Here is a 25,969-nt window from a genome sequence, read left to right on the forward strand (position 1 = left end):
CACACCAGCAAAGCCCAGCATCAAGCAGAAGCAGGTCTTTGGCCAGTGGTTACTTTGTGTCTCAATTACTGGGTGATACCTGCTTCTGGCTGGAGCCTAGATCAGGGTTCAGCAAGCTTCTTCTGTAATAAGTGATTAAGAATATTTTAGACTTTGCAAGTCATGGAGTCTCTGTTGCAACTTCTCATCTCTGCCATTGTAGTGTGAAAACAGTCAATGAATCAATGTGGCTATGTTCCAATACACTTTATTTACAAAAAAAGGCAATAGGCCAGATTTGGCCCAAGGACTGCAATTTGCCAACCACTGCCTTGATGATACTCGGGAGGTAACTTGGCTGTTAGAGAGGACTAACATTCCATTTCTGTGAGATGGAAACTCCTAAGGTTTGGTGCTTTGCTGAGAGTTGTACAAGGGTGCAGAACGGGGCACCGTGTGTGGGAATTTGACTTCATGGTGGGTGCAGAGGCTAGAAAGTGAGGGCTGCACTGGAATAGGCTGTGCCTCATTCTTCATAAATACCAACTGCTTTATTCCAGATCAGGCCCAACCCTCCTACCCCCATACACACATGGCCCCTGGGTGGGCACTGTCCTTATTGGGCCCTCAGGAGCCCTTGTGCTGTGGCATGACTACCAGCCCCTCTCTGGTGATGGCCCAGTTGTAGCTCTTTGGGGAGTCCAACGCTTCTTCCACCCGTGCCTCCAGGTTCTCTCGGGTGATGAAGTTTTTTGCCTCCTCCTATTGGAAGAGAGAAGGCCAGGTGAATGGGAGCCTTCCAGCACATGCTAGCTGGCCTTTAGCTCACTGAGGGAGGGACTCCAGCTCTCCTGTGGGAAAGATGTTTGGGGCCCAGGTCCTCTCTTAAGTGTCCCACTGACCTTCCAGTGGAAGAGTATGAGGCAGCTTTGTGACACACAGCTTTCTTGGATAATCACCCCCTGGACATTTCGGCCAAAATTCAAGCATTCCAGCTGTGACAATCTACTACTGGGTGGTATCAGTCCATCGATGTGGCCTAGGTCTTTCTTAATTTTTCTCAATACTCGTCCTTCTCCCTCTATTACTTTTAAGTGAAGCCTCATTCACTCTCACTGGATTACTTCTAACTGGTCTCCCTGCTTTTAAGTCTCACACCTACCATCCTAGCCCAGAACATTTAGTCTTTCAGTGACCTTATCACCCTTAAGGCAAGACACAAACTCCTTGTGGAACGCGGGGTCCCCTCCCACCGGCTAGCCACTTGAACCCTGCAATGCCAACTTTCACCTCCCGGTCTTCGCGCCTGTCTGGCACTCTCCTTGCACTCCTCTACCAAATCCTTGCTTTTAACTCCCTCTGAAGACCTAGATCTCTCCTCTCCGCACATAGCCGGGGCCCCACCTCGCTGCGCGCAGGGCTCTGCCGCACAGGCTGAGCGAGCACCGCCCCCCTACCCCCCGAGACGCGGCCCACCTGCAGCTGCAGCACTTCCTGCTCCTTGAGCTGCGCCCAGGCCTGCGCCTCCGCGGCCCGCCGGGCCTCCTCCTCGGCCTGCCGCCGCTCCTGCTCCTGCGCCTCTTGCCGCAGCCGGGCTAACCTGCGAGAGGCGAGAAGCCGGGGCTGGGCGTGGTTGGGGGGTCTCCCGGGCCCGCCAGGCGGCCCCGCCCCGCCTCGCGTCCCGCCCCACTCACCGCAGCTCGTGCAGCCGCCGGTTCTCCGCCTCGTTCCAGGCCATCAGCTCGCGGTGCTTCGCGGCTTCCTCCTGCGCCTTGCGCTCTACCAGGACCCCGGACCGGGCCTCATACACCTTCTTACGCACCTCGAACACGAACTCCAGCCTGAGCCGAGACGCGCCCAAGGTCGGCACTCTCTTTACCCGCCCGCCCCAACGCACACGCCGAACGGCGCCGACCGCCGCCTCCCCCTCGGTCACACACACCTGAGGGCGCGCATCGTCTGGCGGTAATGCCGGTAACGCTCCGTCACCACGAAGAGCTCTGCAGGATCCACCGCAGGCGGGGTGGCCACGCGCCCGATCTTGGATTTGGCTGGTGGGTCGTGGCGAGTCTTGCGGCCTCGCGCAGGCAGCAGAAGCGGGGCAGGGGGCCGGCCCGCGGGCCGCAAGCCCAGGCGGCTCAGCGCGCGCAGCATGGCGAGACCGCCCCGCCTCCGGCGCGCCGCAGGGCGTCACGGGGGCCCGGAAGTGGCCGCGGGGCACCACGGGACGCGTAGTCCGCGGGCTCCGTCCCCGCCCCCTGCAGCCCAGCCCACTGACTTCGACCGCCCCGTCCCCCGGGACCTGGACGCGTCCTCCCCGTGGGGCCCGCATCCCTCCAGCCTCCATGCGAAGAAGGATCTTACTGGGGGTGGGAGAGAGCAGGGATAAAGGAGAGGACACCTTCGGGGACCTCACACCTTTATTGGAAGGCAGCGGGGCGTGGCGCTTGGGGTCCGGTCTGCGAAAGGAGGCGGCGGTCATTCCACCGGACGCTCTGGTCACCTGACTGCCGAGCTGCGTCCTTGCTCGCTCCCTCCCCCTCTCCTCCCCTCAAGACTTTGCCTCGCAGAGCCTAGTCCTGTGGACACGCCCTGGCCTCCTAGAGGACTCGGCATGCACATTCTCCAGTTCCTCCCGGCGCACGGGCGTTGCCCACCCTAAATAAACCTGATGTATAAAAACTTGAGCTCACACCGACTTAAATTAGGCGATAAGGTCTTGCCTTATAGGGATTTGGCCTTTCTCCTTTAGTTACATTCCTCTCCTGGTGCACTTTAAAATACAATTTTCAAAATTGTAATAAACCATTTCCCTACACTTGTCTTCTGCTATTGGCCTTGGGCAGCTCTGCAATCTCTGAGTCATTCCCAGTGCACGTATCGGTGACCGTCTGGTTCTCAGGTCCCTACTGCAAAGTGTGGGGTCGCACCCCTCACCTCTTTACACTGGCAGCAGGCCTGCCCACCCTGACACCCATTGGCTTCCCTTGACTGTCAAGGAGCCTGGGCGATCTCATTGCTGCCTCTGCCTTATTTATGGAGGTCTTTAGTACAGTTATCTCCTCCTACTCCACTAGTGACTTCTAATCTTTTACTTTAACATAGTATCTTATTATAAATTGTCTAGAATTCTGGGATACTGGATAGCAGATGGAAGCAACAGCTGTGCCAGGGGGTGCTGTGGCAGGTGGCGTCTCCTTTTCCCCAACCCCCAGCCCCCAGTTCTTAGGATGGCCTCTGGCGGCCAATGCTGAGGGCCTTTCACCCTACTTACCAGCAGTGTCTGCACCAGGAGCTGCTTCCTGCGGAGGAGCCACCGGGCCATGGTCTTGCCCTCCCAGGGGACACTGTCCTCAGGGAGAGCCAGGGCATTGCTTGGGAGGCCATGGGCATTTTGGCCTGGGCTGCCTGCTGCAGTGCCCAGAACCTTTCCTTAGAAGGAAACTGAGGCTGCAGCCCACCCTTCCCACCCCCATCCAAGGCTCAAGGTAGGAAAAGGAGCTCCACCAGCACCACCTGCTTCTTAGTTAGGCTGGGGAGAGTCTTCAACACACCTGGGGGCCTAGGAGCATGCTGGGGGTCCTGGGGTGAGCTGGAGGCTCGCTTTCCTCCAGGGTACCAGCCATGGGACCAGTGCTGAGCCTTCAAGGGTCCAGGGTGGGTGATCAGCAGCAGCAGCAGCAGCAGCAACAGGAGGCCTGGCCCAAAGCTGGCCATGGCAGGGCTGCTCCAATGGACAGTGGACAGTGCTCAAGGAGTCTGACACTCTCATACATACCCCCTTCCTCTTCCTCCAGGGTCCCCTTGAACAGCTGGCATTTCAGGGGCAGCTTTAGTGTCTCCTAATGTCCTTCTGTCTTCTGCTATTGCTCCTCACCTCAGGACTACAGGGGTCCAGACCCTGAGGGCTCCTGGCAACTAGCCTTCTCCCATAGCCCCTGGGGCACAGAGGCTTTGCCAGCTGATGGCCCCCTCAACTAGGCCAGGCCTACCCGTTCTTCCTTCAGGGAATCCAGAAGCAAGAGAAGGTTGGAGAGGGAAAGGGAGACTTTGGTCAGGGGCGTTCTCCAAGAGACAGGCAGCAACCTGGGGGCGCTTAGGGCACCTGGTGCTGGGGGACCTGACTGGCAGGTGCTCTGGCCCCTTTCTCTGGGGGTAGCTCTTTCTCTTCCATGGCAGCTGGGCATGTGGAATGGATGTGTGGTGGTTACAGGGGCAAGTGCTCCTATCCTTTGTCCCTCCCACACAGCAGAAGGGGCAGCAGGCACAGAAACAGCTGCTGGGGAGATGAGGGGAAGGGGGTCTTCTGGGCACAGATCAGGAGTAGAGGGACTTGAGGAGGGGAAGAGGAGCAGCGTGCCATGCGCCCAGAATGAAGCTCCAGCCCGTGGGGAGGGCAGCCTCTTCACTCACCGAGGGAGAGCTGTGGATCAAGAGGCTCCTTAGGTGGCTCCTCCGGGCAGCAGCGGAACCCTGCCGGCAGCCCCGGGGATTTATTGATCAGCTAGTTCCACCCCCGGCTCTGGGCCCACAGACTCAAGTGACGTCTCAAACGGGAGGGGGACAAGCTCGCCGCCTAACCCTTCCCTTCCCAGTGTATGTTCAGCTGCTAGCCCTGGGGTCACCAGACATATGCTCCCTCATCGCATCTCCCCAGGGATCTGAAGTCACAGGTCTCCTGCCATCAGCCTGGCCCCTGCCCCTCAAGTCTCATCTTCCCACTTTCTTGGCTGCACTCTCAAACTCCTGCCCTTAGGTCTAGAAAGCCCTCACGGCCCTCTCTGACTCCCCAAGTTGTGGTCCTTAGAGAGGCAATGCCTGGGGTCTCCCTGAGTCCCACCCAGCTCAGGGCTCTCCCCAGTAGAAAAGTTGGGGCCTAAGAGTGGGGAGGCCAGCGGCCTGTTAAGAGGTCTGAGAAGAGCTATGACCACCCTTCCCAAGGGCGTGTTTGCCCACCTGTGAAATGGATTAAGTGAACCGTCCTCATCCACACACCTGGGCACCAGGGCTGGGTCACTCCAGGTGGAAGGTTTGGGTGGCCTCTCTCTTCTCCAAGCAGGCCCGTGACAGGGGGCCCAGTTAAGGAGGCAGGGCAGCCTCTGTGATTCTGTCAGTAGTGGGTAGGAATAATTTTGCCTCTCAAGGGTCCAACCTCTTCCCATCCTGTGCTCAGCCCAGAACCAGTCATGGATTTGGGCACATCTGCCCCGGGAATGTGAGAAACAGGTTCCTGCCTCAGCCTGCATCAGCTCAGCTTTCTGACGCCAGCCGATAGTCCCTTGGGGGCAGAGGCCAGTTTACAGGGTTAATAGCCAATCTCCGCCTTTGGACAGCAATTTAAACAGCAAATGGAAGGGCCAGGGTCAGGCTGGGCATCGTGGTGGCCAGTCACTGGGAGAGCAGGTGTGTCAAATCCTGTGGCAAAGACTGAGGGGAGATGACATAATGTGCTCCAGTCTGGGGCACCTAGACTTCAGCTGCCCAGGCAGGAGCACACGTATGAATTTTCAGATTGACTTTCCTGAAAGAAATCTTCGGATTGTATGATCAGTGAAATTGTTTCAGCAACTGGACTTCATCCCTTTTGGAACAGTTAACAAAGTAAATTTTAGGACATTTGCTTTGTGGTTTAGTGAAAATGACTCAAAGTTCAAGACACTAGCTTAGCTCTGGTTTGGACTTACAGAATGTTTTATTCAAAGGCCCTGGTGTTTATTTTACAAGAGGAATAGGGTGCCTTTATTTTTTCCTGTAATTTGATTGTGGTTTTTCCTGAAAAGTCCAAACAAGAACTAAGCTTCCCAGGGAAAAGCTCCAGTCCTTTTCTTTCTGTCAACATAGTCTTTCAGGAATACTTGCTGTTCCTTTTCGGACTATAAACTCTGGAATTCATCCTTGTGTCCTTCTCAGCGGAACACAGAAAGCCATTTGTTCACGACTGAGCTCTAACTCATGCTCAACTCTGAGCTGACATCATGCTAGTCTGGGGACTGCGTAGTCAGGTGGGAAAGTAGAGATTTTGAGCTGAATGCTCAGGTGCTGTCGGAGCACAGAGGGGCACACACCACTGAGCATGTGTTCTGGGTGAAGGATGAAGAGTTAGCGAGAGCTGTGGCAGGAGGGCAGCAGTGGGTGCTCCGGGGTAAGGAGCGAAATGGGGAAAAGTCAACATCGGAAATGCTGGGGGATCTGTGGGCCTGGAGTGTGGTGGGAGAAGACACAGAGAATGCTGGAGGCTGCTTGAAAGGGCAGTGGGCTTTGGGGACTGGGTGAACCCCTGGGTGTGGGGAGCCTGAGACTGGTGCCTCTGGGCTACCCCGTGGTCACTGAAGGAAGCAGGATGTGTGGACCTGGAGCTCAAAGTGCGAGCTCAGGGTTGGAGGAGGGCTGAGGATCCACAACAGACTGACCGCAGGAATTCCCCACCCCTGAGGAAGGGGACAGTGGAGGAGGGACTGTGGAGGAGCAGCCACAGAGTAAGGATCAGAGTCAGGAGGCAGTCGCTACACCGAGTGGGAGCTAATGGACACAGAGACGGTGGGTCCCCGGGGCTCAGTGCTTAGGATGAAGGGGTAAGAAAAGAACGTGTGGGAATGGAAGACCCTAGGCCTGAGGAAAGTGCTTTTTTTTTTTTTTTTTTTCCCAAATGAAAAGACAGGCATCTTGGGTGGGTGGGAGTACAGACTGAAGGAAGCCCGGGGATGAAGCCACCTGGATGAATTAAGGTCTCTGAGAGTGCGGCAGGCCCCCAAGCTTTGGGTGCCCACTGTGCTGGATGCTGCTCTTTCCCTTTCTAAGAAATCTCACCCCTGCTCTAACCCCACGGGTCCCAGCTGACTGGCTGAGGTGGGCACTGGATGAAGTGGTCACCCCTGCCCTTCCCACACAATTGTGCCGCGTGAGCCTCAATACACTTCCTTTTGAGCCTAGACTAGTCCCTGTTAGGTTAATGTCTCGCGATCATGCAAGCCCTGAATAATACAGGAAGAGAAAGAAGTGAAGAGGGAGGGATGAGTGATACCCTGTAAGCCGAAGGAGAGATGGGGAGCAGAGATGAGCTAACTCCTGCTTGAAGATATCTGTTTAGCAACCAGGTGATATTTAAGATACTGGCCCACCCACCAACCCACTCAGCATGGACCCCAGCAGAAAGCTGCCAGGCCACACTGGTGCGCAGCTGTTCAACACCAGCCCTGGCCTGCTGGGAGGTGGGAGGCGGTGCAGGGTGTAAGAATGTCACCAGTATGTGGCCTGCTGACCCAAGGCTTGCCCTCCTTCCTCTGCTTGGACTTGGTCACACAGAGGCACCAATGGGCAGCTTGCAAGGAGACAAGTTTTCTTCCCAAACATGGCATCCTTACCGGAAATTCCTTAGATTTTTGTCTCTGCTTAATTTATCCCTGCTTCTTTGAAAACTACTCAATTTTGAGTTTATTGCCCTTGGAGTTCCTCAGGAGAACCGAGTGCCTCTACAGACTGACACTACTCACTTCTCGCAAGCTTCCAGAGGTGGTCTGTCGCGGTGCCCTGCTTCCTGCTGGTATCTTGAATAGAACTTGCTGTAGAACCTGGCTCCCATCTTGGAGCCACTGTGCCTTCGTCTGGCTGGACCCTGAGGCCCTCTGCAGTGCTGCTCCACTGATCTTTCCTCCTTTTCACTCATCTGAATTTCCAGCACCCCTTGGGTTCAGTTCAAGTTCCACCTCCGCCAAGAAGCACAGCAGCATTGATCTCTGAGCGTGCCTCCATGGACCAGGCTGGGGTGCCATCTCTCACTCCCGACAGCCCCCGACGTGCCCAGGGCTGGCTGCTGCTCCTCAAGAAAGGCCCTGAGGGCCGCAAGGCTCTCTCAGCCCTGCACCGACAGCTGTGGCAGCCAGTTTCCTCTCCTGGTCCCAAGATGAGCTGACCATGAGGACAGGGGCTGTGGACAGACCCACCCTCCCAGCTGTGCCTCAACTAAAGACCACACTTCCCAGCACCGTTTGTAGCTCAGTGTGGTCTTACGACTAGGTTTTAGCCAATGGGATATGAGTAGAAATGAAAAGTGCAACTTTTGCTTCATGTTCTTGAAAATGATCTTGCCCTTTGCTCTAAAGACACTGACCTCAACCATGAGGATGAGAACAACATCCCGAGGGACACCAGGACCACCAGATGGAGGATACTACTAGGTCTCTAGACTGGGCAGACTGTTGCCTGAGAAATAAACGAACATCCACCTTATTTAAGACACTGTCTAACGTGTTGGGCTCAAAATCAAGTCGGGATATAAGATGCCCACCCTGCTGGTCTCTGCACGTGAGGCACTGCCAAATGAAAAGTCCTGGACATGAGGACAGATATGAAAGGAAATGGAAGCTGTTTAACACAGTAAGTGCAGATAAACACTTACTCTGAACAGAACGACACGATCCAGGTAGTTTTGCAGCAAATCATCAAGGACTGGAGAGGTCAAGCTGACCTCAGCCCAAAGCTGAGCCACCCCTCTTTTCCTCTGTGCCCCTCCACACAGAGAAGCAGTGAGGACCCTGGCCATCTTCCCCAGGGTGTGAGGCTGGCTAGGACCACTGCACCAAAGGTATGCTGGGAGTGAAAGGAGGGTCCTGGCAACTGCCTTAGAGCTAGAAGGGCTGTGCTTGTTGGAAAGAGTCAGGAAGACCATGGCTCCTCTGCGGCCAGCTGAGACAGAACAGTAAAGGCACGGCCAGGAGTGGCCTGGGAGGACCCCAGTGCTGCTACAACTGCCCTACCCCAGACAAAGGGAGAGACGTTTCCTCAGGGAGTCAAAGCTTTTATTACCTGATAATCCCTAGTGTGGTGCCAGAGATACCGCTCTGGTCCCTTCAGTCCCCATGGTGGGATGTGGCTGGTGTGAGAGTGGGCAGGGGTGGAGAGGGGAGAGGTTATTTACACAGCAGGGAGGGGACAGCAGCCTGAACTGGGGGCACCAGGACAAACAATTTCCTTAAGAGCTCTGATAACTTTGTGCTTTTCTTCTTAGTTGATACTGAGCTACCTGGAGTGGGTTTGTGTTTCTTTAGGAGAAGATGTATAAACCCAAGAACAACAGAGCCCAATTTCCAGGCAGAGGATTTCACGATATCAATCGAAACATCACACTATTTAATTCCCCAATAAAACATTGGAAAAAGGACTATCAGTGCTAACACATTTACATATAAAATCTCCACCTAGTAGGTAATAGAAGCCTATGTACCAATTTCTAAAACAGTTATAAGATATATACACAATTTGGGGTATATTAACAAAACAGAATATTACAAAATATTAAAGGCAATTCTCCTGTCCACGGGGCCTCATCGCCTCTTACTTGAAGTTGGCATAATCTGAGAATGCGTCAATATATTCCTGCACCACCTTGTAGCAGAACTCATACTGTTCCTAGAGAGTGAAAGGCAGGGGAAAAGGCCAATGTTACTGAAGAGAACAATGCACCTGCAGCTCCTGACAGACCCATTAAAAAAAAATGAAAATTAAGAGGAAATGAATGTTTTTGGATTTCCACCTGAGCCCCCTGCCAGAGATCTGACAACATTCCCCCTCTGGGCTGAGTGCAGCCACATTCTACGGAGAGCAAGTGATTGGACGTGCAGAGGATGGGCCCAGATTTGCGTCAGTCAGATATGACCTCATGTCTGCCCCATGCTCGGCGGTCACTGGTCATCTAGACTGACAGGAGACCTCTTAAAAGGGAGCCTGAGCAGAGGAGAGGAGGTACTCCTGAGTCTTCCGCACCCCAGGACCCACAGAGAAGCAAAGGAGAGCCCCATGGGGCACCTGGCACCCCCTTCTAGCCTTCGCAGAGGCCGCTGACATCTCCTGGCGTGGGGCTCTGATATGCCTCCACGCTCTCCTGCCTCCCAGAGCTTATTCTGTTTGTCTGAGGCACCTTGGGGAAGGATGAGTCTGTGGTTACAGTCTTCTGAAGGCCAGACAGGCCCTCAGAAGAGCCTCCCCTGAGCTGGCCCTGGCTGAGAAGAGCTGCCGGTGGTGGGGTGGCATGGGTAAATGCGCAGGCCAGCATACCAGTGTCTGGACCATGTGTGGCCTCTGCAGCCGCAGGCTCTTGACGGTCTGGAAGACATCCAAAATCCCCTCGGCTTTCACCCGCTCCAGGACTGTACTCAGGGCGCAGAAGGTCCCCGTCCGCCCTGCCCCGGCGCTGTAACAAAGCAGAAGCAGACGTAATTATCACACCGGCAATGGCTCTCTGTTCCCAGGAGGTGAGTGACCATGGCGATGAGCAGATAAAGGCCGAGGCCGATGCTCCTGGGAAGGTCTGTCCTCCAGTGGGGCTCCTGGGGGTGGGGGCAGGAGGCCCGCCCGCTCCTCTCCACATAAGCCCAGGCTCACACAGCTCTGGGGGGGCCCGGCACACCCCTGCTGCCCTTGCTGCACGGCCCACTCTGCCTGCTGAAGGACTCACCCGTGCGACAGTGGTGAGGAACCCCCCACCCCCTGCACTGCCCATCACTGTCCACCTACAGACAAGCCGGGGTCGCCCTGGCCTGCTGCTTGTGCATGTCAGAGTTCTAGCCCGCTCTTTCCCTGCCAAGCCCTGCTCCCCCTGCACTGCTGTTATGTTGACTAATTCTTTCCATGGCTCTCATTTTCTTCCTAAATCCCACGAATCCAGACTCTCACCCTGACACCATCCACACTGTTCACTGTCATCACAAGACCCTTACCACGTGCCTGCTGTGTGGTAGGACTGTGGTGGGTAGCAGTATCCCCGGGCAGTAAGACACGCAGTACATGGAAAGGAAAAAGAGGAATGGCGGTTCGAGGCAGGCTGGAAGGAAGTGCTGCTGTGAACAGGGCGGTCAGGGAGGGCTCTCTAACAAGGTGCCATGTGAGCAGAGACCCTGAGAAGGTAAGGACATGGTCCTTGGAAACGAGCATCTCAGGCAGAGGACAGGAGTGTCTAGGCACTAAAGCCAGTGGAGGGAGGGACATGGTCGGGGTGAGGTCAGAGCCCTCAGGGAGAATGCCAGTCCCCTGGTGCACTCCCTGCCTGGCCTGGGCAAGGAGCCCTCAGAGATGTTGGGCCTTGTGAGCCAATGTTAAGATTCTGAGCGAAGGAGTGATGAGGTCTGACTAAGTTTTAAAAGGAACTCACAGGGTGCTGTACTGAGAACAAACTGAAGGGGGAGGGAGGAAACAGGGAAACCAGTGAGGGCAGTACAGTTACTGAGGAGAGAGGATGGTGGCCTGGACAGAGGGCCATGGTGGAGCGTGTGATAAAGACTTGATTTGGAAATTATTTTGCAGGTAGAACATTAGACATGCATGTGTGAGAGAAAGAACAGGATGGTTCCAGGCTTTCTTACATGAGTTAAGTGTCCAACTGAAATACCACTTACTGATCTGGGGAAGGCTGTGGAAACAGCAGGCTTGGAAAGAAAGATCCGTCCTGAAATATCCCTTTAAACTGAAGATGCCCAAGTGTATAGGTAACTGGATATATAAATCTGGAGTTTAGAGGAAGCGGTGAACTGGTGGTAAAGATTGAGGAGTTGATATTAAAGCCAGGAAACTGGATGAGTTCACCTAAGGGACTGACTCTCAGTTGACAGAGAAGAGGTCCAAGGACTTGGCCCTCGACCGCAGATGGGGAGGAATCAACAAAGGAGACAGAAGGAACAGCCAATGAGGACAAAAACCAGGAGAGAAGTTATGATAAAAGCATTTCACAGAGAATCGAGCGGTCAGCTGAGTCTAATGCTGACGAAAGTCAAGGATAAGCTTGAGAAGTGATCACTGGACGCAGCAATGTGAAGGGCACGGGAGACCTCACAGGGCAGCTGCAATGATGTCAGAGGGTAACTGAAAGGGCTCAAGAGAGACTGGGAGGAGAGGAACTGGAGAGTTAGCAGGGACAAATCTTTTGAGAAACTTTACTATTACGGAAAACAGAAATAGAGGGGTAGCTGGAGGGGCACTGGAGCCCACAGTTTTTAAAAATATTAAGATGGGAGAAGTTATCGCACTTTTGTATGACGATAGTAGTTATCCAGAAGAAAACCTGATGATATAGGATAGTGAAGTCAGGTCCTCGAGGAGACAAAAGAGGATGGAACTGATATCCAAAAGGGGGCTGCATGTGGCAGACTTCAGCTTAGCCCCCAAGGTCCCTGCCTCCTGGTGTTCATGTACTTGTGAGTTTCTCTTCACTTGAGTGTGGCAGGACTTGTGATGTGCTTCCAACCAAAAGAATACAGCAAGAGTGATGGAATGTATAGTTATGCATATGTGATTATGTTACGTGAGAACATAATGTCTGTTTTGTAAGGAAGTACTCCTTTGCTGGCTTGGAAGAAGCAAGCAACCACGCTGGGAAGACCCATGTGGCAAGGAACTTCAAAATACAAAATTCTGCGAGGAACTGAAAAACAAAATGAGCTCAGAAGTGGACTCTTCCTCAGTCAAGCCTCAGATGGGACCACAGTCTTGGTCAACACTTTGACTGCAGCCTTGTGAGACTCTGAAGCACAGGACCTGGCTAAGAATTGCTTAGATTCCTCACACAAAGATTGTGTGTTGTTTTAAGGTGCTAAGTTTGTGGTAATAGTATTACGCAGCAATAGAGGACTAATGCAGCTGGCTTCAGAGAGAGGTAAGATAACTCATTCACTGAACAGGAGGGACGCAGGGTCCCCAGCACTTGCAGGCAGATGGGGAGCTGTGGTGGTGGGAGCAGGTGGAAATTCTCTCTGACTGCTTCTCTTTCCTCAGGCAAATAGAAAACATGGTCATCTCTTAAATATGAGGACAGAGAGGTATTGGAGGTTTGAGAGGAGGATGAAATAATCATCCAGGACAAAGGCTGGCAAGCTTTTCCGTAAACAGCCAAATAGAAAATGATCTTAACTTTCGCTGGGAAGGGAAAGTTAAGTTATAACCGCACAACTCTGACTTCTTGTGTGCTGAGCAGCAGTGTGAGGTGATGAGTACTGTGTATGGTCTCAGTTCTGCTGCTGGAGCAGGAGAGCAGCCAGTCGATATAAACATGGCCATGTTTCAATAAAACCTTATCTACGGACACAAATTTGAATTTCACACAATTTTCACGTCATGAAATACTTTCTTCTATTGATAAAAAAAATTTTTTTAAATGTGACAATAGTTCTCTTGCCCCACAAAACCATGAGGCAGGCCAGATTTGGTGCTGGGCCCGAAAAGAGTGGGAGAGGCAGAGGGACCACGAGGCAGCACTAAGGGCCACGAGGTCACAGAAATGTAAAATGAGGCTTGTAACGTGGTGCTCTTCTTTAGCCACATTCAGCTGTGTGCGTGGCGCAGGGCAGCCAGGGAGTCTGGGGTTTGCCTAGAGAGGGTGACCAAGGGAGAGAGCAGCATGGGAGATTTAAAAGTGCGGGGAAGGAAGTATTTATTTTTGGGTAGGTCAAGGAATCCTTTTAATTTGCCGATTGGGCAAAAAGCCATGTTTTATTGTTTTCATTCCCATTTCTCATATTTCTAATAAGGATCAGCATGTTTATTGTCTTTTCATGGTTACTGTCCATTTGTATTAGCTGATGTACTTTGCCGCTTCTTCTTCTTAAAAACATTTTTTTAAATTCATTTTTGTATGGGTAATAAATTAGCATACTTAAAATTTCAAAAAAGGTCCAAAACAGTGAAAAGTCTTATTCCTACTCCACTCCTTCACCCTTCAGTGTTCCTCCTGGGAACAGCCAACGTCACCAGGTCCTTGTGTGTCCTTCCAGAGATAATTTATGCATATTACCAACATACACATGTATGTATTCTTTCCCTGTCTCCTACTGCTTTTCTCACCAAGCAATAAATCTAGACGATTATTCCATACCAGTACATAAACAGATTCTTAATTTTTTGCAGCTCTGTAGTATGAGGTATGTCAGAGCTTACTGAACCAGTTCCCTATTAATACATGTTTAGATTATTTACCATCTTTCACTATTATGAGCAGTGCTTTAATTCTTGTTAATTATGTATTTCATTCTGGCCAGCTGAAGAATATTTCTGGAAGTTCCTTTATTCATTTTTCTATCTTCAAAGCCAATTTGCAGGTTTTCAATATATTTTTACTTTCCTTTCATTTTTTCATCTTAAGCTTCTTTGGGGGGGGGTTAAGTTTGTTTGCTTATTAATTATTTTTAATGGAAGCACTGCGGATTGAGCCCAGGACCTCATGCGTGCTAAGCATGTGCTCCACCACTAAGCTATAACTTTCCCACTTCTTCCCTTTTTAAAGAGGTTTTCCCCTCTAATTATAAAAGCACCACAGACTCATGGTAAATTTTTTTTCTAAAGTGCAATCTCAATATGCCCCAAACAAAATCTCCCCCGCCTTCCGTGAGTTCCCTTACTATCTTTCTGCCAGTGACATCGGCCTTTACCCAGCCACAAACCTGGGAGACGCCCTTGACTCCTTTTCTTTCTGAAGTTTGGAGTCTTGTTCATTTTTCTTCAAACTGTTTTCAAAAGAGTTGCCCATTTTGGTTTTCCTGTGCTTCTTAAGGAGGCCAGGTCCTCATTCCCACACTGCCTAGCTGGTCTTCTCCGCTGTCAGTCACCCCTGCTGCTCTCTGTGCCGCATCACCATCCCAAACGCTCCCCTGCCCAGTATCTTCACCTTAGAGACTGCTGTTTCCTAGCACTTACAGTGTAAGGCTCAAACTCCAAGATCCTCTCTTATCATCTGGGCCTGTCCTGGTCATCAGACTTGACTGCCCTGTACTCACTGACTCACCTGGCTTTCCTCAATCCCTCATACCCGCTCCCATCGCGTCCCCCTCCCTGCCTCACACCACATTCTCTCTCTTCCCGAGGCCAGGGTGGACACACCTGCAGTGCACGGTGATGGGGTGGTTCCCTGACTGCTGCTGCTGCTTCTGCACGGCTGCAATGATGCTGATCATGCCCTTTCCATCGCTGGGGATGCCCACTTCAGGCCAGCCGTGGAAGTGGAACTGCCGGATCTGCCGGCTCTTGTTCTCCTTTGGAAGAACGAGGATCAGAGAGGTAGGGGCAACCCCACTTTCCCTGTGGGAGGAGCCCACCCAGTAGATACCTTACCCTGGTGTTGGTGACCAGGAGGTCTCTGACGGTGTAACTCTCACATTCCTCCTCCTTCTTCAGCTCCACTGTGATGTCTCCATAGGACACCAGCCCATCAGAGGGCCAGTACTGGGCACACTTCTCCTGGGGGACAAATGGGAAGGGTGAGGGGCTCAGAATACCATGTGAGGTAAAGGCAGGGCTGCCCTATGAGCAGCCTGCTCCTCTCAATACAGCCACTTAGGCTGACACAATTCTTCCCCATGGGATCAAAAACTCAAGAGGGTCATTCCATTACTTAACATCACTCCAATTAACTTCTGATCCTCACCAGGACATCCATATTTAACTTAATTCCACTACCAGAGATAATCACTTAACCATTTGCTGTTACTTATTTATAGTCTAATTTGCAACACTAACAGGGTCAGGGAAGAATGCTGACCATCAGCTCACAGCTGCATCCAATGCTCAACATCTGGGTGGAGGGAGGAATGAATGTCTTCATTCCAAGCCCCCTTCCCCGTTTTTTTTTTTTTTTTTTTTTCCTTTTTGGCTCCCTTGGGGTGTTGTCACATTTCATAGTTGCTTATATATGTCAGACCGCTAATCCAGAAAAACTGAACCCAGTCACACCCCCACTCGGCCGCGGTGCTTCACTACAGTCCAGGCCACGGTGTGCTTTCATCCCTTTCCTCGTTAACTCTTTAGCCTGCAGTGGCGTCTTAGAGTGGCTACTAGCCCTCACGTTTCTGTCCTTCTTAGTGAGCAAGACGTGGCCTGCTGCTGCCCCTGCCTGCACAGGCTCCTTACAGGCAGAGGCTGCGTCTTTGCACCTTTGTTTTCCCAGCACCTCGCACACGCCTGCATCTGGCAGGCTCTCTGTTAAGCATCTGGTAGATGAATGTGATTGATGTCTGCAGAACAAGCCAGGGTATAAATACAGAAATAAAACAAAGTACAGTTATACTGTCTATTTCTTTAGAGCATTTTGGGGCAGATCCTAGATATTTCACTGTTGGCAATTCAAAGGTCCTCAACCATAAATGTACTCTATGTTAGAAAAGATTTGGGGAAATTAAATACAAAAACAGAAATCCCCGATGGTCTCCCAGTCCAAAAACAATCAGTATTAAAAGTCCATTTAGATGACTTTTCTTGCTTTTCATACGTGTGATTATTCATCATCCCCTTTATAAATGACACCGAGCTCCTTTTAAAGCAGAGGATTGGTAAAGTAGTGGATTAAAGAAATGCCGCAGACCAGTGCTTTCCGATGTGTGCCCACTAGGATCCCTGGGGATACCGTGGGGGTTAGGGCTCTGGGCCCTCTCCTCAACCAGAACAACTTTAGAAAAATCTAATTTAGGCTCATCTTAAACAGAGACCACACTGGTTTCAGGGCATTGGTGGGTGGAGAGAGTTTTGTGACCAGAGTTCCTTCCCAGCACTAAGATACAAACGGGCTCGACAGCAGCAGAGTAGAGGCCTAGAACTGCACTGGCAGGACACTGCGGTCCCACAGCTAACAGCCTGCAGATTTTAGGTCTTCTTAGTTTAGACAGAGGAGCGTAACAGAGAAGAAAAGGGGCAAATCGACTGGAAGGAGGACTCCCAGGGATGCAGAGTCCCCGCTTCAAACTGTGGACAGGGAGTTGGTGAACAGTGAAAGCAAGTGGGGAGGCTGCTCTGGCCGACTAATGGAGACGACCAGCCAAGAGGATTACGTGTGGTGGGAACAGGAAGTCAGACTAGTGCTGTCGTGGAGTGAAGTTCAAGGCGACACTGCTGCTGTAGGGAAGCAGCCAGGGTGTGCTGAGAGGAAGCCAGCCTGGGCAACTGATGAGGACAGGATTTAAGGGATGATATGAAGTAAGATGATTACAGATGCTGGACTGGGGGCAGGCAATTATCCTACTCAGCCAGGTGAGGGCTTATTTAATTTAGCCCTCTGTGTGGGCATAAAAACACAGAAGAAGCAGGCTGGGCCTAAATGGGACCTAGGAGGTGCCCTCACGGCCGTGGGATGGGTATGGCAGAAAGAGCTGTTTGAATCCAGAGCAGGGGCCAGCAGGGGCTGTACCCACTGTTGCCCAGGGCTGACAATGCTCTGGGGTCCTGCTGAGGATGGAGACATGAGGGCACAGAGCTGGAGACTAGGACTGTGCGGAATGCAAGGCTCTGACAACTAGGGGACCCTTCTCTCAAGAAGCAGAGGCTGTGACCTCAGAATCCACCCTCCACTCTGCATGCGGAGGGAAGATGGGGAGGAGGGAAAATGGAAGCTAGGAGATTTAAAATAAGCAATGGAAACAGAGGAAGAAGCACCCAGTTCAAGTCTTGGGACTAGATACGAACAGGGAAATTTTCTAAATGTTGCACTCATGGGTAAATATTCTCTCAAGATCTGGAAACCCAAAGAGGATTTTAAGACAAAAAGTGATATAATGAGATTTATATTTTCAAAAGGATCGCTGGCTTCCACGTGAAGAAATGACTAAAAGAGGGTGGGAATGGAAGCAGGCCGATTGCCAGGCTACTTGAGTGATGCAGGTAAGAGACAATGGTCTGTGTGACGGGACAGTGGTTACACTGGAGAGACGTGGATATGCTCAGCATATGTCAGAACTCACTGACAGACTGGCTGTGGGAGTGAGGAAAGGAGAGGCATAAAGGTAATTCCAAGACTTCCGATATAAGCATCTGGGTGGAAGGTGGCACAATTTACTGAGATGGCTAAGGGTGAGATGGACTAGTATGAGGGAAAGGAGGAAATCAAGTTTTATTTGGACCATATGAAGCTTGAGATTCTTAACAGACACCCATGTGAAGATATCAAGTAGCTATGTGGATATACCAGTCCACAACTGGGAAGGTGGGGGTAACTGGGCGAGAGACAGATTTGAGAGTTCCTGGCATATAGGTGTAGTCATATATAGTACTGACTGTTTCAGACACTGCTATAGACAAAGAAGAAAGATAAGAGAAATGACTTTTGGACTGGCAAGATGGCGGTCACTGGTGATCTTGGCTGAAGCAGTCCTGGAGGAGTCAAGCCTAGAAGGAAGAAGATGAGGCGAGAACGTGAGGGGAGAAGGTCAATTCTTTTTAAAGGAGTTTTGTTGGGAAAGGGTACAGAGAACTGGGACAGCAGACAGAAGGAAATGTGGGATTAGGAGATCTTTCTTTTTTAAAGATAGGAATGTAACAATGTATAGGCTGATAAGGGTAAAAGAGTAGAGAGGGGACTATTTACTGATGAAGGTGGGAGAAGATAATTACAGCAGCGACGTCCTTGAGGAGACAGGAGGGGAGGAGCCCAGGGCACAGTGGACAGGTGGACTGAGATGTAGGAACACTTTTCCACTGCAACCAGAGACAAGATAAGAGAATGGATACCGATTTGAATAGGCTGGTTGCTTAAGGGGTACGAGGATGAGAGCATTCTTGTCTGATTTCTTGGAGAAGAATGAGATCATGAGATAAGGTATGAGTGTGATGGAACAGGCAAGAGGGAATGGTGGAAGTCTGAGGACAGGAAAGAAGGAAGGGCAGCAGGATTGGCGGGCGGCACTAATGACCCATATGAGATTTGTGGTCATGAATTCAATGTGAGACCACTCAGCACTGTCTCCTGTTTTCTTCCAGTGATGTCTGCTACCAGACGCAGACATTTAATTGAATTTAACAGAGTAGAGACCTTGCCATGAAAGTAAGAGACCATGAGGGAATAACAGGTGCTAACAAGGGAAGGAGTATAATAATGACAAGTCACCAAAACTCTATAAACAGAGTAAGAAGAAAGGTGGGGACACGATCGGGGTGACAGGTTGAGGAAATGGAGGAGCTGACGGCTCTAAGGACTTGATAAAGACAAAGAATTACTGAAGTAAGAGAAGCAGTGAGGTGGAAGGACAGGAGATGACAAACAGGGCAGGGTGCCTGATGCTGAGATTCCAAAGGCAGTGCAGATATGGGGGGATGACAAGGTCGTGGTTTGACCATGGAAGTGGGTGGCTGAGGAAGCTGAGAAGCTCAAAGACAAGGGTAGATGATCACCCACATACATTCTTATGCCTCCAAAAACAGAGACAGGAAAAGGAACCAAAAAAGGGGTAGCAAGCCAGGTGTCATCCGTGGGTGAGGGATGGGAGATGAGGAGTGGGTGCTCAAGTCTAATAGAAGCATGCTCGGGCATGGGGGCTTAATCTTAGATTTATAGGTTACAGACTCTAGATAACGGGATCCCTAAGAAGCTAAAACAGAGAATCTCCTGCTGTTGTCCTTTACTCTCCTTCCCCAAGACAGCACTAAGTCTCTTGCATGGTCCAGGGCTGACAACCATGATGGGGATACAGCTTTGTGGGCAAGGGCCCAAGGCTATCATGTGCTATTGTCTCTCTGGAGAAGTGGAATGTGGCCTTGGGTTGAGCTGACCCTGTGCAGAAACTGCTGGGGCTACTCTGCCCACTCTGACGATGGTCCAAACTACAGCTGACGAGGGAACCCAGGCCTAACCAAGCATGTTGGTGACCCCTCTGGTTAAGATGGGGCAGAAAAATTAAACAGGGAGAAGAGAAATTTAAGTTTTAATTCCTTCGGGATTTTAATGTATACAGAATTTACATTTTGGGGTCAGACTTTTTCTCTGGGAATTTAAACTGGGGGTGGGAAGTGGTGTCATACTGGATAAATGGAGACACCCCTTCACTGCATCATTTAGGCTTATGGCATTAATACACCTCTGGGAGCTACACTTGATAAGAGGAACGGGAGGTGGCACAGAAAGTAAAATTTATCTTAGAGGCCAGTGAGGCTTGTAAGGAATGTTACTATGACCTGTTCTTATCCATTTTAGAAGCTTCTGAGGGCAAGAGCTACTGCCTGCTCCCCTGGCCCGAGGAAGACACACAGTGGTAGGTGGAGGGGGAAGAGCCTCACCCAATGACGGCAGGCCTGGCCAAGGGCAGGACAGTCTGTGTGTGCAAGTCCTCCCTCCCCGCACCTCCACCGGTAAGTAATGCTTCCTGCCCCTCTGCCCTGCACTCTCACTAGGTCCACTTCAAGGATGGAAAAACCTGACAATCTGACGGACAGAGTCTGAGGTATCCACTGGGCCACTTTCTATTACTTGGCAGTGGACTGAGAGATGATACTTGTGCTGGCCATTCCAGCTTTTCTTTTTTTAGTGCCCCCCTACCCCCCTTTTCACGTATCTCTTGTCACCCATAGCCCAGGACCCTTTTGAGCTCACCTGGCCTCTCTCCTCCAGTTCTGTTAGCATCACGATTGAGCAGGATTTCCACTCCCAGATCATTCGCCAGAAGTCCTCGATCGTGTGGAGAAGAGGGCCCTGGCTGGCGATGTAGGAGTCCTTCTGCCGGTAGCCCTGTACAGGCCAGGCCAATAGTAGGAGGGAGGCAGTTTAATCAGGGAGGGGCTAGTGGAGAAGACAGGCCACTGGGAAGGGATGAGGGCTGCCTGGAGGCAAACACATCCCAGGCAGAGCTCCCTTTTGGCCAAGGAACAAACCCTGGCTGGCACGCTAGTCTCTCTGTATGAGGGCGAAGGAAGTGGGGCTGGGTTCAGGATGGAGAGAGCAGGAATGGGAAGGACCAGAGGTTAATGTTTTCAGCCTTTGGCTGTGGTATGTGCTGTGAACTTTCCCTCCAGCTATTACACTGGGTGTTTGCCCTCTGTTCCCCGACCTTCTGCTCTAGGGGGCCTGACAGACCTAAGTGTGCAGGGTGCGTATCAGCTCTGTATTTGATGACTGACTCAAAGACCATCCTTCCAAGCACTGGAGGACAGCACTGCAAGACCCAGCTGAATCCCCATGGAGTGTTGGGAGTGCCGGGGACATAGCCACCACTTACGTCAATGAAGGAGGCATTCACATAGTCTGTGTTCTCCTCACCCCTCTTAACTGGAATGATCACTCTGTTGAATTCATCTGCAAGAAGGACAGTGGCTTGTGACTCCCCAGCATCGCTTGTCCTCTCCTCCCTCTCTGTCTGTCTCTCCTCCCCACCCCAGGCCTGGGCAGATATAACTCCAGCTGGACAACAACATGCCTGTTCCTAGTCCAGGAGGCAGAAAGCCTTTAGCCTTCATGCTATTTCCAGAAGCCACTAAAGAACTGGGAGCAATAAGAGGCAATGCCATAATTCCTGTCTCCAAGATGATCATTAACTAGTACCTGAGAAGTGGGAAGGGTGAAGGGAAAGGGGGTTGGGGCGTTAAGGCTTTGGGGTGGGGAGAAGGCTCTTACATGGAATGATCTGTAAAACCCGGTTCTTCTTCATGTTGGCTGGAAGGTTTCCAGTCCGCATCTTGTCATTCTGGATTTTGATTGATGTTAATTTCTGAATTGGGAAGAGGAAGGGAAACATTAACTGATCTCAGTAACTGAACTTGACAAGATTATGTCTGTCACTGGACCTGTATCTCCAGGCCACCCTAGCTGCATACTGCTGGTCTCCCCAGAGCCCTGACTTCCATCTCCACATGTTCTTGTTTTTTCTGTTTTGAAGCTCACTGAATAAGCCAAGAGTGTTTGGGAAACACTGCTTTCCTGGCTTCTGTAGACCATTCTGGGATTCCCTTAGACTGGAACTTTATAATCCTGGAGCAAGGAACCTAATCTTATAGGACAGAGTATGCCCTTCCTCCCTCTCTCCACACTGTTCTACCACCAGAAGCTGTCTGAGATTCTTTAGAAAACCTGGCTCAAATGTACATCCCTTCTCCTGATTCCAAGGTCCCTTCCTGATCTTCCTGCTACTCAAAGTGTAGCCCATAAACCAGCAACATCGGCCTCGTCTTGTTATATATTTAGAATCTCTGGCCACAACTTAAAACCTGCTGAATCAGAACCTGCATTGTAACAGGATCCCAAGGTAATTCGTGTACATATTATAGTCCGAGGAGTGTTTAAGGAAGGTGGTCTTCCCCATAACAACCCAGAATCTCTTGCTTTCTGGGGGTACTTTTATTGATGAGAGTGTGGTATGTCCCCAGATGGGAACCACTGCCCACTGGCATACAGCAGGGGCCAGCAATCTGCGGCCTAGGGGTCAAATCTGGTCTTTTCAATGCAATTGAAATTTTATGGGAACACTGCCATGCTCATTTGAACAGTGTCTATGGCTGCTTTTGTCCTACAACAGCATGTTAAGTAGTCACAACAGAGACCACAGGGCCTGAAAAGCCAAAAATATTTACTATCTGGCCCTTTACAGAAGAAGTTTGCTCTTGTTGTACGTTATAATTACCTGGGAGGGAGAGCTGGGGGACTTAAAAAAATACCACTGCCTGTCCCATCCCCCCAACACAACCCAAATGAGTCTAATGTGCAGGATGGGTTGAGAATGACTAGGCTGCGAGTAAAGGGCCAGAGACCCACCTCCTTAACCACCCACATATCTCACAAGGGGCTTCACTGTTTGCTGGTAAATCCACAAGGGGTCTAACATTCTAGATTCCCCAGATCACATGGATCCTTCATCCTGAAAGACATGGTTCAGCTCCAACTCACCTTAAACTCCTCCTCTAATCCATTGTTGCTGGTCCCTGGGATTTTGTTGTAAATTTTCTGCAGATGTGTTTCTAGGGAGGTGACTTCCAGTTCTGTGTCTCCGTAGAGATAATGTTCCAGAAGGGCTTGGTATATGAAGACGTACTGCATCTGGAATGCGGATGATGCCCCAGCCCCCAGTTATATACAACACGGTCCCTGAGGTGCCAGAGCACTCCCTCACACTCCCGTTTCATCCAGCCCACTTCTTCGATCCTAGCAGAGATAAAATGATCTGCTCTCATTCAGGAAGGCAGGACTTGAAATGCATGAGTCCCTCTGGAGGTTCTTAAATTTGGGAGGAAGGGTCCTACTCTGGCACCCTCCTGAAGAGAAGGATAAATCCAACTCCTGCTCATTCAGAGAGGACAGATTTTTTTTTTTATCCCCCACCCCCCAGCTTTTAAAATTTATTTTTATATTTTTAGACAGCACAGATTTGACAAACTGAGGGGCTGTCAAATTCTAGTGACCCACAGGACCTGTGCCAGCCTCCCTCCCGGTGCTGTGCCCTTTGAATTCCATGCCCTAACCACAGAGCCAATCTCACTGCTGCTCCTGGACCTGGCTGAGCTGCATGACAACTCTGTGGCCATGGCTCTCTCGGCTGCCCACATACCTGCCTCCCTCAGGACCTGTTCGACATCCTTAGAGCCTAGTGCAAATGACAACTGCCCCATCTTCCTGATCTCCCTAGGCACAACTCCTGTGTGTTCCATGTTTCTTTTACTACACAATATATAAGGGTCTTTCATCACACTGCATGATGATCAGTAACAATAACCTGGGAGGCTAAGTAATCCATGAGGCAGGCAGATGTTTTGGTCCTGGAATGCCCCCCACCTTCATTTCACCCACAAACCACTCACGTCTGTTTGCACCATCTGGCAGCGCTGGGCCCGGATCCGGCTCACAAAGCCGTAAACGTCCACCTTCCGCTCCGTATGCATCATGTCCAGCATGGCATCAATGACGACAAAGGTACCTGTGCGCCCTACACCCGCACTGTGGCCAGAGAGCAGGAGTGTTACGGGGACAGCTAGCATGCCTCGTGGGAACTTACAAGGAGCGGGCAGCACAGGGTGGGGCTCTTTCTTCAAGCCTCTAAACTCTAACTCTACAGGGGAGAGCTGGGACTCTCACAGAGCCAACAACCCCACTGTACCTGAACTCCTTACCTCTAGTTAACAGGACCAGGGAACCCTGACACTTAGAAGGGTCTGAAGGTCCCAAGTACACAAGGCAGCACTCAACCTAGCTTCTTGGTTTCACAGCAATGGTCTCCCCATCCCCAGTCTTGGAGGACTGCCCTTCCCTCTTTCCTCTAGTTTACCCAGTACCAAAATTTGAGGAATTTCTTTGGCTGCTGCCCTGGGGCCCCAGTAGCTCATCTGCTCTGTACCAGCCTCCTCAGCCAGGGCCCCTGAGCTTTCCCTGCTCCTGCCATGGGAGCAGAATATGGTATGAGTGAGGGACCCAAGGGTCAGGCCACACTGACCTGCAGTGGACCACGATGGCCCCTGCATACTGAGGATTGCAGGCCTTCACCTTCTTGAGGAACTTGAGCATGCCGATTGGAGTGAAAGGCACCCCAAAGTCTGGCCAGCTGGTAAAGTGGAACTGAGTGATGAGGCGCTGTGGCTTTCTGTTGGTCATGTCGCCCACCTGTGAAATGAAGAGATCCCGTGTGTTGGTCCTGATACTCTGGGGTGGGGCAGCACCAGGGGAAGGAGGCAGAGGTCAGGGGCCAGGGCCAGCTGTGCTGTCAATGACAATAGGGAAGTGAGAGTATAAACTTCCCAAGGAAGTTGTAACCATGGACAAAGAACCTTCCCAGGAACCCCATGGGGTAGGCAGGGCTATTTCTATTATTTACAGCTTACAGATGTGGAATGTGAAACTCAGAGAAGTTAAATGACCTGATTAAGGTCCCAGAACTAGTAAATGGCAGGGTCAGAACTAAAATGCAGGTCTCCTGACTCTTGGGAAGCCCCCTTTTCACAGCACCACACTGCCCTCAGCTGAAGGCAACCTTTGCTCAAGCCTCCAGGGTCACTCTGGAGGGTCAGGAGCAGGGCCCACCACATACTTGCTGTCAGGAGCCTTTGGGGTAAGAAAGGAGGAGAGGTAAGTCAAGAACCCATAAGATTACACTACCTCCTGATGCACTTGGTTCATACCTAAGATGACCAAATTCCATCTCAGTAATACTTTTTCTCCCAGTAATGACAATGTCCCTCCCTTAGCTTTGACCACCCTCTCCCCAGCCTCAATTCCCTGGGAGCCCAGATCTCTGTTTCAGAGTCCAAACATGCTGCACACTCAGTGATTCCTGACCACCCTGAGTAACAGGGGGGAATGACCCAGCCTGTTCTGCCCTCTTAATGGTCAGCAGATCCTAAATGGAACTAAGAAAGGTGGCAGGAGGCAGTACCTGTTGAATGCAGAACTTTCGCACGGTGTAGTCCACCAGTACGGTCACATCCTCCACTGACACACGGATATTCCCGTAGGTCCAGCAGCCTTGGTCTGGCCAGTACTGAGCGCACTTACACTGGAAAGAAACAAACATGCATCCCCCTGACCTCAGACCTCCCGCCCCCAGCAGATGCAAAGGGCCTGAAAGGAAAGGACCATGAAAGAAAGCCCAGACTGAAGTCCTCAGAAAGCCCCCATGGCCTCTTCTCTCACCTCTGTCAGCTGAAGACTTATTTAACTGTTCTTTTTTTGAAATTCCTCAGCTCCCATTCAGGTTAGCACAATCTCCTAACTTATCCACAGCCCCAGCCCTATACTTCTCACTCTTTCCCACCCTATTCCTTCAGTTCAGGGCAAACTGGAAGCCATTTTTTCCGACAAAATCTGCACTTCCACAATATCCCAGGTCATGCTCTAGGGGCAAGCCTGTCTGATGCCCTGGAACCAGCAACCTGCGGTGAGAGAGTCAGAGTGGATTGATGCAGACTGTAAACCTGTCATACCAGGCGCAAGGCCTTCTCTGGTGACTAGGCTTTGGACAGCCTCTAAGAGCCAGAGATAGGGTTGGAGAAAATGAATCTAAAGCCCAGCCCTAAAGCTATCCCTCCTAAGCTGATCAACACACTCAACAGCCCAGTGTGGTATCAGGGTGACTCAAGGCCATCCTGGACAAAGACTGTCATGAATTGAGATTCCTCTCCGGGACCTGATCCAGGACTCAGGACTGGTCCTGGCTGTGGCCCAGTGATGGGGCTGGCCAGGCATGGACTTGGCAGCCACAGAAAGAAAAGGAACAGTCAGAAAGCTGCCTGAAGAATCAGGTCAGGGTCTCACATTTCCTTGCACCCTGCAGGGTCTCAGTTCATA

General features: G+C 51.2%; 3 protein-coding genes across 9 annotated transcripts in view; all 3 read right to left on the minus strand.

The window, feature by feature from the left end:
* Nucleotides 1-231: 231 nt before the first annotated feature.
* MRPS26 (mitochondrial ribosomal protein S26) lies at nt 232-2,167 on the minus strand. The gene is made up of 4 exons (XM_074347016.1): nt 1,922-2,167; nt 1,674-1,820; nt 1,456-1,579; nt 232-741 (listed from the first exon to the last, which is right to left on the minus strand). The coding sequence occupies exons 1-4, from the start codon at nt 2,131-2,133 to the stop codon at nt 607-609; spliced, it is 618 nt and encodes a 205-aa protein (XP_074203117.1). The 5' UTR covers nt 2,134-2,167; the 3' UTR covers nt 232-606.
* Nucleotides 2,168-2,223: 56 nt separating this feature from the next.
* Nucleotides 2,224-8,874, minus strand: GNRH2 (gonadotropin releasing hormone 2). Of its 3 annotated transcripts, none has more exons than XM_074347018.1 (5): nt 4,975-8,874; nt 4,393-4,452; nt 3,534-3,703; nt 3,254-3,390; nt 2,224-2,438 (listed from the first exon to the last, which is right to left on the minus strand). In XM_074347018.1, the coding sequence occupies exons 3-5, from the start codon at nt 3,694-3,696 to the stop codon at nt 2,400-2,402; spliced, it is 339 nt and encodes a 112-aa protein (XP_074203119.1). In that variant the 5' UTR covers nt 3,697-3,703; nt 4,393-4,452; nt 4,975-8,874; the 3' UTR covers nt 2,224-2,399. The 3 variants fall into 3 exon arrangements, with proteins under 3 accessions (XP_074203119.1, XP_074203118.1, XP_074203120.1); XM_074347017.1 differs by having other exon boundaries at nt 2,225-2,438; nt 4,936-8,874; XM_074347019.1 differs by having other exon boundaries at nt 2,437-2,558; nt 4,936-8,874.
* Nucleotides 8,875-9,024: 150 nt separating this feature from the next.
* PTPRA (protein tyrosine phosphatase receptor type A) overlaps nt 9,025-25,969 on the minus strand; it is a 115,854-nt gene continuing 98,909 nt past the window's right edge. For all 5 annotated transcript variants that reach the window (XM_074347013.1, XM_074347015.1, XM_074347014.1 and 2 more), the window contains 11 exons: nt 25,059-25,178; nt 24,123-24,289; nt 23,494-23,629; nt 22,586-22,735; nt 21,320-21,413; nt 20,925-21,001; nt 20,303-20,437; nt 15,067-15,192; nt 14,836-14,987; nt 10,030-10,165; nt 9,025-9,384 (listed from right to left, as the gene is read on the minus strand). In XM_074347013.1, coding sequence (XP_074203114.1) covers nt 9,310-9,384; nt 10,030-10,165; nt 14,836-14,987; nt 15,067-15,192; nt 20,303-20,437; nt 20,925-21,001; nt 21,320-21,413; nt 22,586-22,735; nt 23,494-23,629; nt 24,123-24,289; nt 25,059-25,178 — 1,368 coding nt within the window. In that variant the 3' untranslated portion in view covers nt 9,025-9,309. The remainder of the gene's footprint in view (nt 9,385-10,029; nt 10,166-14,835; nt 14,988-15,066; nt 15,193-20,302; nt 20,438-20,924; nt 21,002-21,319; nt 21,414-22,585; nt 22,736-23,493; nt 23,630-24,122; nt 24,290-25,058; nt 25,179-25,969) is intronic.

This window comes from Camelus bactrianus, chromosome 19 (assembly GCF_048773025.1).
Source record: "Camelus bactrianus isolate YW-2024 breed Bactrian camel chromosome 19, ASM4877302v1, whole genome shotgun sequence".
NCBI lineage: Eukaryota > Metazoa > Chordata > Mammalia > Artiodactyla > Camelidae > Camelus > Camelus bactrianus.

What these genes read in the sequence shown, in the direction of transcription:
- MRPS26 (XM_074347016.1), bottom strand. Translation starts at nt 2,133, where the DNA reads ATGCTGCGCGCGCTGAGCCGCCTGGGCTTGCGGCCCGCGGGCCGGCCC. An exon ending in CAGACGATGCGCGCCCTCAG is followed by an intron (nt 1,821 to 1,921) that starts GTGTGTGTGACC and finishes GTCTCGGCTCAG; the next exon opens with GCTGGAGTTCGTGTTCGAGG. An exon ending in AGGAAGTGCTGCAGCTGCAG is followed by an intron (nt 742 to 1,455) that starts GTGGGCCGCGTC and finishes CTCTTCCAATAG; the next exon opens with GAGGAGGCAAAAAACTTCAT.
- GNRH2 (XM_074347018.1), bottom strand. Translation starts at nt 3,696, where the DNA reads ATGGCCAGCTTTGGGCCAGGCCTCCTGTTGCTGCTGCTGCTGCTGCTG. An exon ending in GCATGCTCCTAGGCCCCCAG is followed by an intron (nt 3,391 to 3,533) that starts GTGTGTTGAAGA and finishes TGGGCACTGCAG; the next exon opens with CAGGCAGCCCAGGCCAAAAT. An exon ending in TCCTGGTGCAGACACTGCTG is followed by an intron (nt 2,439 to 3,253) that starts GTAAGTAGGGTG and finishes CTCCTTTCGCAG; the next exon opens with ACCGGACCCCAAGCGCCACG.